Source organism: Rana temporaria, chromosome 2 (assembly GCF_905171775.1).
Source record: "Rana temporaria chromosome 2, aRanTem1.1, whole genome shotgun sequence".
Lineage (NCBI taxonomy): Eukaryota > Metazoa > Chordata > Amphibia > Anura > Ranidae > Rana > Rana temporaria.
The window spans coordinates 10981459-10995190 of record NC_053490.1 but is presented as its reverse complement, the minus strand read 5'-3'; the positions used below and the strand labels follow the sequence as shown (position 1 = coordinate 10995190).

General features: G+C 46.8%; 1 protein-coding gene across 1 annotated transcript in view; it reads left to right on the top strand.

Moving 5' to 3' along the window:
- XRRA1 (X-ray radiation resistance associated 1) overlaps positions 1 to 13732 on the top strand; it is a 117050-nt gene that overhangs the window by 44489 nt on the left and 58829 nt on the right. The window contains exon 7 of the mRNA XM_040339832.1: positions 10298 to 10431. Coding sequence (XP_040195766.1) covers positions 10298 to 10431 — 134 coding nt within the window. The remainder of the gene's footprint in view (positions 1 to 10297; positions 10432 to 13732) is intronic.

The following is a 13732-nucleotide window of genomic DNA, read 5'->3' as shown; positions in this document are numbered from 1 at the left end:
ATTGGTAGTCAGTTGAGAAGAGTATGGTACATTAGCTGTTAATGAAGAAGTAAATGGTATAGTGGCAATCGGTGGAGAAGTGCTCCCATACGATCGCGTTGGTCAGTGGAGACATGCAGGGTAGAGTGGCTATCGGTGCAGTGGTGGCCATTGGAGACGTGCATCAGTACAGTGGCAGTCAGAGGAAATGAGTATCAGTACAGTGGTGGTCCATGGAGAAGTGCAATGGTGCAGTGGCAGTCAGAGGTGGTTCAGAGGTAGTCAGTGGAGAACCGCATTAGTTCAGTGGCAGTCATGGAGAACCACGTTGGTTTAGTAGCAGTCAGTGATCAACCTTGTTGGTTTGATTCTGGTCAGTGAAGAACCTTGTTGGTTCAGTGGCTGTCAGTGGAGAACAGCTTTGGTTCAGTGGCTGTCAGTGGAGAACAGCGTTGGTTCAGTGGCTGTCAGTGGAGAACAGCGTTGGTTCAGTGGCTGTTAGTGAAGACCCGTGTTGGGTCAATGGTGGTCAGTGGAGAACTGTGTTGGTTCAGGGGCTGTCAGTGGAGAACAGCGTTGGTTCAGTGGCTGTCAGTGGAGAACAGCGTTGGTTCAGTGGCTGTCACTGGAGAACTATGTTGGCTAGGTGGTTGTCACTGGAGAACTATGTTGGTGAAGTGGTTGTCAGTAAAGAACCATGCTGAGTCAATGGTGGTCAGTGGAGAACTGTGTTGGTTCCATGGCTGTCAGTGGAGAACAGTATTGATTCAGTGGCTGTCAGTGGAGAAAGGTGTTGGTCAAGGGTGGTCAGTAGAGAACTGTGTTGGTTCAGTGGTGGTCAGTGAAGAACTGTGTTGGTTCAGTGGCTGCTAGTGAATAACCATGTTGGTTCAGTGTATGTTAGTGAGGAACTGTGTTGGGTCAGTGGAGAAAGGTGTTGGTGATTGGCTGCCAGTGGACAATTGTGTTGGTTCAGTGGTTGTCAGTAGAGAACCGTCTTGGTTCAGTGGCTGTCAATGAAGAACCATGTTGGGTCAATCGTGGTCAGTAGAGAACTGTGTTTCTTCAGTGGTGGTCATCAGGAAACTGTGTTGGTTTAGTGGTGGTCAGTGAAGAACTGTGTTGGTTTAGTGGTGGTCAGTAAAGAACTATGGTGGTCAGTGAAGAACTGTGTTGGTTTAGTGGTGGTCAGTAAAGAACTATGGTGGTCAGTGAAGAACTGTGTTGGTTTAGTGGTGGTCAGTGAAGAACTATGTTGGTTCAGTGGTGGTCAGTGAAGAACTGTGTTGGTTTAGTGGTGGTCAGTAACGAACTGTGGTGGTCAGTGAAGAACTATGTTGGTTTAGTGGTGGTCAGTGGAGAACAGTGTTGGTTCAGTGGCTGTCAATAAAGAACCATGTTGGGTCAATGGTGGTCAGTAGAGAACTGTGTTGGTTCAGTGGTGGTCAGTAGAGAACTGTGTTGGTTTAGTGGTGGTCAGTAAAGAACTGTGGTGGTCAGTGAAGAACTGTGTTGGTTTAGTGGTGGTCAGTAAAGAACTGTGGTGGTCAGTGAAGAACTGTGTTGGTTTAGTGGTGGTCAGTGGAGAACAGTGTTGGTTCAGTGGCTGTCAATGAAGAACCATGTTGGGTCAATGGTCCTCAGTAGAGAACTGCGTTGGCTCAGTGGCAGTTAGTGGAGAACAGAGGGGGTTCAGTGATGTTTAGTGCAGAGCAGCTTTGGTTCAGTGGCAGTCAAGGAAGGACCACATTGGTTCAGGCTGTCAAAAGGAGAGCTATGTTGATTGAACCATAGTTACGCAGCGCAGTTGCTGACTTGCGCCGGCGTAACGAGTTCTCCTGATTCAGAGAACTCGTTACGCCGACTGCAGCCTAAAATCTGCGTGGCATAAGGCTCTTATGCCACGCAGATTTTAGGCTGCGTTCTAGCGATGACCACTAGGGGGCGCTCCCATTGTGATCTGTGTATAGTATGCAAATTGCATACTAACACCGATTCACAACGTTGCGCGAGCCCTGCGTACGCAAATTACGTAGTTTGCGTACGTCGGGTTTCGCGTAAGGTTACACATCCTAATAGCAGGCGCAGCCAATGCTATAGGATACCCACGTTCCCGCGTTGCGATATTTAAAATCTACGTTGTTTGCGTAAGTGAATCGTGAATGGCGCTGGACGCCATTCACGTTCACTTTGAAGCAAATAACGTCCTTGCGACGTCATTTGCCGCAATGCACGTCGGGAAAGTTTCCCGACGGAGCATGCGCTTTACGATCGGCGCGGGAACGCGCCTAATTTAAATGATTCCCGCCTAATTTAAATGATTGCCTTACGCCGGGCAATTTTGCCGGCGCGCCCTCGCAATTTACGGAGCTACTTCTCCGTGAATCGAGGGCAGCGCAAAATATTTGCATGGGCACAGGGCAAAATCGTTGCCCTGTGCCTCCGCAAATAAAGCGCAAGTCGTACCTGAATCTGGGCCAGTGTCAGTTCACTAGTGGTCAGTGAAGAAGTGCTGCCATTTCAGTGTTCTGCTGGTCCTGTGGCAGTTCTTCGAGGAGTAAATTTGCAGAGGGAAAATGTTTGGTTATCAGTTCAATACGAGTGTCTATGACTACTATGGCTCCAGTATTGGATTGTTGAAGGGTGGGGGACGGAGCTTGGTACAAGGTGTCTAGTAGGTGCGTAGTATGTCATGTATGCCATCGGCAGCTTCCCAGGCACATCTAACCTACTGGGAGGAGCTAGGTAAGAGAGCTGCCGCTCCAGGTGAGCTCACTAGGGTAATTGATGTCCACTCAGAAGCAGATGGGTGCTGGCAATGCACAGGATGTGCAAAAGCAATAAGGATATGGACAGCCGCACTCCAGTAACTTGAAAAAAGACGTGCCCTTTATTGGGTACAGGAAAAAATGCACTACAGATATCAGCACACAGTGGGATAAACAGCTGACGCGTTTCGCATTGAGTGTCAATGCTTAATCATAGCTCATTAAGCATTGACACTCAATGCGAAACGCGTCAGCTGTTTATCCCACTGTGTGCTGATATCTGTAGTGCATTTTTTCCTGTACCCAATAAAGGCCACGTCTTTTTTCAAGTTACTGGAGTGCGGCTGTCCATATCCTTATTGCTTTTGCACATACTGGGAGGAGCTAACTTGTTTAAAGCTGCATATATATAAGCCATATTTTAAAAGGTTTAGGGCCAAATCCTCAAAAAACGGGCTTAACTTAACTTTTCCGAGTTAAGTTACACTGCCGCAAATCTCCCAAGTTAGGTGCCGATCCTCAAAGCACTTACCTGGAAATTTTCGGCAGTGCAACTTAACTCCGTCCGGCGCAAGGCGTTCCTAATACAAATGGGCGATTCCCATTTAAATTAGGCGCGCTCCCGCGCCGGACGTACTGCGCATGTGCGTGACGTCATTTTCCCGACGTGCATAGCGCGAAATTACGTTACGTTGGGCTTTGTGGATTGCGACGGGACAATAAAGTTGCGTCGGGTAAAAAAAAAGATACGGCGCCAAAAAAAAAATTCTAATTTAAAAAAAATCGCATCGCGAGCAAGAAAGGTCTGTTTTTACAAGGTGTAAACAGTTTACACCTTGTAAAAGCAGCCCTAATTTTGCGTTTGCAAAATTAAACTTACGGAGAAAAAACTAAGCTGAAAAGCTTCGTGGATCTCCGTAAGTGCTAATTTGCATACCCGAGGCGGCATTTCGACACGAAATACCCCCAGCGGCGGATGCGGTACTGCATCCTAAGATCCGGCAGTGTAATTCAATTACACATGTCGGATCTTCGTCCTAACTATGGGAAACTGCTTCTGTGGATCAGTTCCATAGTTAGGACCAGGGATACGACGGAGTAACAGCAGTTACGCCGTCGTATCTCTTTTGAGGATTTGGCCCTAAGGCTGGGTTCACACTTGTCCTACAAACGGTCCTACATTGGGAGCCTCATGTAGCATGACGTGTGAAAATCAATGTTTCCCTATGGGAGCCGTCTTAACTGGTCCTACACAAGTCGGTCCGACTTTGAAACTACTCCCTGTACTACTTTGGTCCTACTTTGATCCTACATCAGCCCATTGAATATCATTAAAGTAGGATCAAAGTAGGAGCCTTGTCCTAACCATCCGACTTTTGACATCCGACTTGTGATTACAGCAGCAGTAAAAGGAATTTATCTCACACTGGGATTTTTTTTGATTGGTTAAAGAACAAGTCAGGCCTCGTACACACGACAGAGATTCTCGGCAGAATTCGCCGAGAAACTCGGTCAAAACCCGGATTCTGCCGAGAATCTCTGTCGTCTGTACAGTTTTGGCTCGATGGAGCCGCCGAGGAGCTCGACGAGAAAATAGAGAACATGTTCTCTATTTTCTCGTTGGCCGCGTTGTTCTATAGGAGAAGGCGGCCCGCCGAGCTCCTCGGCGGCTTCATCCCAAAACGAGACGAGGAACTCGACGTGCCAAGCACGTCGAGTTCCTCTGTCGTGTGTACGGGGCCTCAGACTATCACAAAGTCGGATCAAAGTAGTATCCTGTTCATGAAAGTAGGATGGATGTAGGACCAATGTAGGATCAATGTAGGACCAATGTAGCAGAGCAAAGTAGGATGAAAGTAGTGTAGTAGTGTGAACCCAGCCTCAGTCTGCAGGTAATCTGTAACACAGGTGTTTATAATGATTCTTTAATGATCCTTTATTTCTTCTTTGTTACTTTTCATTCACTAATTGCCACTGAAGTTCCTGATATGAAAAATCAATGTTCTTTATGGGTCTGTCACACGGCCTTCTATGTACAATGGACATACACAGGACTTTTTTTCAGTGGGAACGCGGAGGAACGCGGTTCCGGCACCTCCTGGACTGACTGTATGTAATGTCAAGGGGTGCTGGGGTGTGCTGCAGGGTATTGATGCTCACTGCTGGGGGATCTTTTCTAGCTGGAGGGCATCTATTTTTGCAGGGGGTCTATTGTTGCTGAGGAGGTCTTGTGTTGCTGGTGGGGGACCTATTGTTGCTGGAGGGTCAGTTGTTTCTGAAGGAGATCTACTGTTGGGGGATGGATCTATTGTTGATGGCTGCCAGAGAGTCTATTAATGCTGGCTGTGCGGAGATCTGTTGATGGGGAATTTTGTTGTGGGTGGTACATTGTTAGGGGGATCTATTGTTGCTGACTGAAGGGGAAACCAAATTCCATACAATTGACTTAGCACAACACAATTATACTTGGTTCTGTATTGTCTAAAAGGGGCGGTACTGGGAGGTGGGTAGGGGATGGAACCAAGAGACGTTGCTCGGAGGTGAGTAGGAGCAGAGAAAACAAGTGACTCGGAAAAGGGGAGTTCCTGCACCTATTGTCTGAGAAAAAAAGCCCCACATACAATATATTACAATGTACACGGGGATCCATTAGCAGGAGATATATGAAATATTAATCTGAGACTATGTCAGACAAATTACAGAAATTGGTAGTAAATAAACCATAGTAGGTGCATTTTAATCAGCCCGTTATATGCAAAAAATCTTTCCTGGCACACAAGGACTTGTGAGCGTATTATAGACAATATTTAGCTGCTGCTAGTATTGTACTCAACATACAAAGTGTAAACTGAGGCAAGGCAGGCACGTCTACAATCAATACTGGGGATTAGCTGTTAGCAAGCAGCAAATATCCCCAATGGGAATAAACAGATGCTCACATCTAAAAAAGAAAAATAATTACAGTATGTTTTACTAATGACCAAATTACACTATTTAGTGCTTTGCAGCTGCAGGCCCATTCACAGTGCGCTGCACGAGCACACGCATGCACAGTGGGGAGCTGGCTATTCGTAGTGACTTAAAAAAATAAAAACAAAAAAAAATGGCCCGGATTCACAAAGCACTTACGCCGACGTATCTCGAGATACGCCGCGTAAGTGTAAATATGCGCTGTCGTATCTGTGCGCCGTGCCCATAAACTGAGATACGCCTGAAAATAGGCTTCCTACAACCCACGTAACTTTCCTACGCCGGCGTATCGTGGGCGCATATTTATGCTGGCCGCAATTGGCGCTCCCATTGATTTCCTATTCAAATATGCAAATGAGGGAGATACGTTGATTCACGAACGTACTTGCGCCCGGCGCATAATATACGCGGTTTGCGTAAGTCGTGTGTCCGGCGTAAAGTTATTCCCCATATATGAGGCGCAACTCATGCTAAGGTAGGGAACACAGCCGACATATTTTACGTCGTTTACGTAGTACGTGAATAGGGCTGGGCGTAGGTTACGTTCACGTCGTAGGCAGTGATCCATCGTATCTTGGGGAGTAGTTCAGACGTGATTCTGAGCATGCGCACTGGGATACGTCCACGGGACGGCGCATGCGCCATTCGTTTTAAGTACTTGTATGGCACTCGGGCCATCATTTGCATGGGGTCACACCTCATTAGCATGGCTCACGCCCACTTACACCTACGCCGGCTTACGCCTTAGAAACCCAGCGCAGATTTGAGAGCAAGTGCTTTGTGAATTCGGTGCTTGCCTCTCTGCGCTACGTCGGCGTAGCGTATATTAGATAAGCTACGCCGGCATAAATATGCGCCAATGTATGTGAATCCGGGCCTATCTCTTTTTATCTATTCATTTTTTTTAAAAACATTTAAGCATCACTTCCACAGGATGTCTGGATATATCCCCCCCCCCCCGCTGTTCTGTCCACCAGATGTCTATGCTGATTATCTGTGTTGTTAAAATTACATGTAAGTTTTGTAATTTACATAAGACAATCAAATGTGGAGTGCAGGCTCCATCTAGCATCCTTTTTTGGTATTGCTGCAGTTGTTCTGGTTATTTGATTTACTGTATGTGTAGTTAAAGGGGAGTTTCAGCCATTTTTCACGTTTATTAAAAGTCAGCCTAAGGGCCAGATTCTCAGTGGAGATACGACGGCTTATCTCTGAGTCCGGCCGGTCGTATCTATGCGCCTGATTCTTAGAATCAGTTACGCATAGATATCTATTAGATCCGACAGGCGTAAGTAACTGCATATTTACGCTGGCCGCTAGGGGCGTGTACGCTGATTTACACGTCGAAATATGTAAATCAGCTAGATACGCAAATTCACGAACGTACGCCCGGCCGAGGCAGTACAGTTACGCCGTTTACGTTGGGCTTTTCCCGGCGTAAAGTTACCCCTGCTATATGGTGGCGTACATGCGGCGTACCAATGTTAAGTATGGCCGTCGTTCCCGCGTCGAAATTTGAAAAAATGACGTCGTTTGCGTAAGTCGTCCGTGAATGGGGCTGGACGTCATTTACGTTCGCGTCGAAACCAATACGTCCTTGCGGCGTACTTTGGAGCAATGCACACTGGGAAATTCCACGGACGGCGCATGCGCCGTTCGGGAAAACGTCAATCACGTCGGGTCACAGTACATTTACATAAAACACGCCCACCTCTTCACAATTTGAATTAGGCGGGCTTACGCCGGCCTATTTACGCTACGCCGCCGCATTTTGAGAATATGGCACTTTCCTGTAAAAGTTGCGGAGGCGTAACGTATATAGGATACGTTACATCCGCACAAAGTTGCGCCATTCTACGTGAATCTACCCCTAAGTGTGTTCATCGGAGCACTAATACACGGCCCAGCAAAAATTCTCTTGCCTTTGTGGCTGTGTGTGGTGAAGAGATGAGCTTGAGCGTATTATTTGGAGATACCGTATTTATCGGTGTATAACACGCACCTTCACTTTAAGAGGTAAGTTTCAGACAAAAAAAATTAAAAAAATTAAATTAAAAACTGTGGAGAAAATTAAGGGTCAGTGCCCATCCACCCCAGGATTCCTTTTCCAAACGGTGGTCTACTCATTAGTCATATTTGCAGACCTTTATGTGTGCGTTTTTTTCTTCTATAATCTGGGTTAGTTTACACCTATTTTATTTCCAATTGGAGGTCACTTCTATTTTGCTAAGTACACCCCACTATCACATTAGTTCATTTTTTTGTCCACTTTCCCCTCCCTTTCCTCCCCATTTTTGGCCTCTACAGCGCAGACACTCCCATCACCTTCATAGTATAATATTTTGTCTTGAGAGGACATCTCTTTTTGTTTGCTGCAGTATTTCACGTTCACTTACCCCATCACTCCCTTTCTGGCCCATTCCCCCTTGCTTATATCCTATACAGCGCAGGAGTTTCACCTAGCATATTTATCAGTGCCCATTAATGCAGCCTAATCGGTGCCCATGAATGCAGCCTCACCATTGCCATAAATGCAGCCTCACCATTGCCATAAATGCAGCCTCTGAATACAGCCTTACCATTGCAATGAATGCAACCTCACAAGTGCCATGAATGCAGCCTCACCATTGCCATCAGTGCAGCCTGATTGATGCCCATCTGCAGCCTCGGATGGGACAGGAAGGGGGGGTGGGACGAGCCCCAACAGATTGCATACAGGAGAATCTCCTGTTTATATAGCAGCCTCTTTAATACAAAGCACCGCCTCCTATGGTAGACAGAACAGTCATCCAATGGCAGCCCAGGAGACGGGACTTCCTATTACAGACGCCGCAGAGTAAACAGGAGATTCTCCTGTATGTAATCTGACGGCAATCATCCCGCACCCCTCCCTGTCCCCTCCGAGGCAGTGCCGATAAATACAGTATTTATCTTTTGTGGCCCTGGGGGCCACAATATGGCCCGGATTCACAGACAGCGGCGCACATTTATGCCGCCGTAGCGTATCTCCTGTACGCTACGCCAACGCAGCGCAGAAACTGCGCTGGGTTTGGAAGGCGTAAGTCGGCGTAAGTGGAAGTGGGCGTGAGCCATGCAAACGAGGCGTGACCCCATGCAAATGATGGTTTGAGAGCCAGACAAGTACGTTGAACGAACTGCGCATGCGTCGTGTCGTGGACGCATCCCCGTGCGCATGCTCATAACCACGTCGGAACAACTACCTAAGATACGCCGGATCACTGCCTACGCCATGAACGTAATCTACGCCCATCCAGACACACGTACAACGTAAACTACGTAAAAACCGCCGGCTTCTGTTCCCTAAAGCAGACCTTTACATGTCTGCTGCTGAGTTACACCTCCTTTATGGGGTTTAACTTTACGCCGTACGTACAACTTACGCGCACCAGTCTTAGCCTGCGTCGGGCGCAAGTACGATCATGAATCGGCGTATCTCCCTCATTTGAATAGAAAATCAATGGGAGCGCCACATGCGTCCAGCGTAAATATGCGCCCACGCTACGCCGGCAAGTTACGTTGGTGGAATGAAGCCTGGGGCATATTCTTAAAGATCTCAGGCGGCGGAACGTATGTCCTTTACGTTACGCCGCCGCAAGTTTAAGTGGCAAGTGCCTGATTCCCCAACCACTTACCTGTAAACTTGCGGCGGCGTCGCGTAAAGTCCACCCGCGCAAGCCCTCCTAATTCAAACGATCCTGGTAGGGGGCGTGGATCATTTAAATTAGGCGCGCTCCCGCGCCGATCGTAATGCGCATGCTCCGTCGGGTAAATTACCCGATGTGCATTGCGTTAAATGACGTCTCACGGACGTCATTTGTTTTGACTGTAACGTAAATGGCGTCCAGCGCCATTCACGGACGACTTACGCAAACGACGTTAAATTTTCAAATTTCGACGCGGGATCGACGGCCATACTTAACATTGAGTACGCCACCTAGGGGGCATGTTTATCTTTACGCCGCGTATCGCTTACGGAAACGACGTTAAAACACTACGGCGGGCAAGCGTACGTTAGAGAATCGGCGTAACAGGCCATCGTATCTTAGGCATGTTTAAGTGTATCTCAGTTTGAGAATACACTTAAACATAGGATCGGACTTACGTCGGCGTATCTGCTGATACGCCGGCGTAAATTATTTGAGAATATGGCCCCCTGTTTTTAGGCGTATCTTCGTTTTGTGGGCCCGGCGCACAGATACGACGGCGCATATTTGCACTTACCCGGTGTATCTCGAGATACGTCGGTGCAAGTGCTTTGTGAATCCGGGCCTATATATATATATATATATATATATATATATATATATATATATATATATATATATACACAAATTACCGGCGGGGCCACATTAAACCAGAACGCGGCCCGCAATTGGCCCCCGGGCCGGACTTTGGACATGCCTGGCCTAGGGTGTTACAAATACTTGCACCAGCCCTGGGTGTTCCTATGCTATAATAAGCACTTGTTGGTCTTCCAATAGAGTCTAGAAGTAAGCAGAAGGTTGATTTATTACTCCAACATTGCTGTAGACCAACGCATACTATGTCTTGTATCACAGGTGCTGGATCTATCATACAACAGCCTGTCTCCAGGTGACATTACACAGCTTGGGGTACTCCCACGACTCAGAGTACTCTACCTATCAGGAAATGATCTGACTCAGCTGCCCCCCGACCTGACCGCTCCGCCATGGTGAGTACCGCTCATAGTTGTACAGTTCCTCATACTTGTGGTGTACACGGACAATCTCCATGGCCTCTGACAGATTTGGTGTTATGAGGCTATGCTTCCTAACACGCGAGATACCAGGAAAATCTTTGATACGCAATGGAAAATGTGGGCTGACCGGTTGAAGGCAAATTAATGTGATGGAAAATTTTGGAAACAACTGCGCTAAGATGATAAGTTGAGATTGATAAGCAGCAATTAAATTGTGTATAAACAAATTAAGAACAAGTGAAAAAAAGGGGAGATAATTGCGCTAAACTCAATTGTGCACTTGTGTCAAATAACATGTGACCAAGTGTGTGTGTTAACAGGTAAATCTAAACTAAAAGTATAGATTCATCCGTGGAATCAGGGGGACATGGCCACCTGTTCCCACTGAACACTGGTGTGCGTAAACCCAGTTGTCAAATAACACTGGGATGTGTCAATCGTGACTGCAATAGTTGCAATAGCAGAGTCAGGAGGCTATGGCTGCCCGTCCCTCCTAAGCAGTGGTTGGTGTGAGCCCAAAAAATGCAGTGACTTAAACAATATAACACAAATAATAAAAACCGTGATAGCAATATTTGCTAGAGATTAATAATCACAGAATTAATATATTGAAAAAAAGTCCATAAAGTCCAAATTGGAAAATTAAATAGATGATAAGTCCATATGGCTATGAAGACACCCGTGAAATTCCAGAATACTGTAACTGAGCACCAGATGTGAATCCACCACCAATCATGCAGCTGCTTACCAGAAATTCGGGTCCTGCCGGACCACTATCAACATATCTCTTAACCAAAAGATTTTAAGGCAGTAGTAGATCCTCCACTTGCACTAGCACCCAGCCGTATCCAGCGATGGATATAGAAAACAACAAGACAGAGCTCCACATGGCATAAAATCCGGGTGATTTATTTAAAATAGCATTAAACGAATATACAACTCACATTTGTAGATAGAAAAACCAGCAATTGGCCTGTAACGCCGGCCGGACGTGTCCAGGAACAACAGCCACTCGTTTGGAGAAATGAAGGGGATGGCGTCCACACGTCACTCACTCCACTCACTCCACCCAACGCGTTTCGTGACAAGATCACTTCTTCTCGTACCCCGAGAAGAAGTGATCTTGATCTTGTCACGAAACGCGTCGGGTGGAGTGAGTGACGTGTGGACGCCATCCCCTTCATTTCTCCAAACGAGTGGCTGTTGTTCCTGATGGAATGTCTTTGCATGTTTGTGATATCTATTAGGTAGATTCAGAAAGAGTTAGGCCGGCTTATCAGTAGATAAGCCGACCTAACTCAGAATCTACGCCGACTTATGTTTAAGCGTATGCTCAAACAGAGATACGCTTAAACATATCTAAGATACGACGGCTTGTGCCGTCCTATCTTAGATTGCAATATTTTGGATGGCCGCTAGGTGGGGCTTGCATTGCGGTCGGCGTAGATTATGTAAATGAGGGGATACGCCGATTCACGAACGTATGCCCGGCCGACGCAGTACTTTTACGCCGTTTACGTAAGAGATAGGCCGCGTAAAGTTAGAGCTAGGCCCTATTGGAATAGTAATGTCAAGTATGGCCGCCGTTCCCGCGGCGAAATTCGAATTTTTTACGCCGTTTGCGTAAGTCGTCCGTGAATCGGGATTTACGTCGTTTACGTCCACGTCAAAATCAATAGGCCCGTGCGGCGTACTTAGCCGCAATGCACACTGGGAAATGTAGGCGCCCGGCGCATGCGCAGTTAGCATGAAACGTAAAAAACGTGAGGTCAAGCCCCATTAGCATACAACACGCCCCCCTCAAACACATTTGAATTAGGCGCCCTTACGCCCGACGATTTAGGCTACGCCGCCGTAACTTAGCAGGTAAGTACATTGTGAATCATGTACTTGCCTCGCTAACTTACGGCGGCGTAGCTTAAATGCCTTAAGCTACGCCGCCGCAAAGTTAGGCATAGGTACTTGAATCAGCCATTGCGGGGGTTTTTTTTGTACTGTTTGTACCATCATTGTAATCTTTTTTATCTTTACAATGAAAAAAAAAAGGTTCATGTTTTTGATTTGCTGCAGGTGACATACTAACATTAGGATTTAATAAAAAAACTTTTTTTTTGCAAGTTAAAAACGACATATGAGTGTGAAAGGGCCTTTATGCTTTGATTTTAATCCCTTTTAGTTAAAAGGGTTGTAAAGGATTTTTTCCCCCCTAAATAGCTTCATTTACCTTAGTGCAGTCCTCCTTCACTTACCTCATCCTTCCATTTTGCTTTCAAATGTCCTTATTTCTACTGAGAAATCCTCACTTCCTGTTCTTCTGTCTGTAACTCCACACAGTAATGCAAGGCTTTCTCCCTGGTGTGGAGAAAGCCTCTTGATGGGGGAGGGGACGAGCAGGGGTGTCAGGACGCCCACTAACACACAGCTCCTTTCTCTATCTGAAAAGTAGAGAGCGTCCTGACTTGCCTGCTCGCCCCCTCCCCCCTCAAGAGGCTTTCTCCACACCAGGAAGAAAGCCTCGCATTACTGTGTGGAGTTACAGACAGAAGAACAGGAAGTGAGGATTTCTCAGAAGAAATAAGGACATTTAAAAACAAAATGGAAGGATGAGGTAAGTGAAGGAGGACTGCACTAAGGTAAAGGAAGCTATTTAGGGGAAAAAATCCTTTACAACCCCTTTAAGGCAGGGCAAAAGGGGAAGCTGCCCTGGGCCCTGTCATTGTTGTGGGGCCCAAAGCAGCTGCCCCATACTTGTCAACTATCCCAGTTTAAATTCCCTTGTCCCTTGAAGTTTTAGTCCTGTGCTGTGTCCTGATATCTCAGTGTGAAGTGCTGCTACTAATGCTGCCCAGCTCTGCCCTATTGAGTACAGATGACTCACCTGCAATAACGAAACCATTCATATGTAAATAGCGGAGGCTGGCGGCATTCATATGTATGTAGCACTACCCCCGAAGGAGCTGCTGGTTTGGATTTGGGTCTGCCGTTACCTGTTTGTCCTAGGGGTCCTTCTTGAAGAATTACAAATGTCCGCACCAACACGTGGTTTCCTTTTTTTCAAACGTTTTATTAACAAGTTCCTTCAGAGGAATAGAGGGTTAGGGAAGATTCAGGTACCTTGCTTTGCGTATTGCGGGTATAATCTTGGATCCAGAGGGCAACTGTCCCACACTGAATTTGGCGACCACCGGATAGGCCTCTCTCACTGGCCTAGCAACCGGTGCGAAGCTCGCTCAACAGTCTCTGCCACAGACTTGATGAATATCGTTGAGTCGTT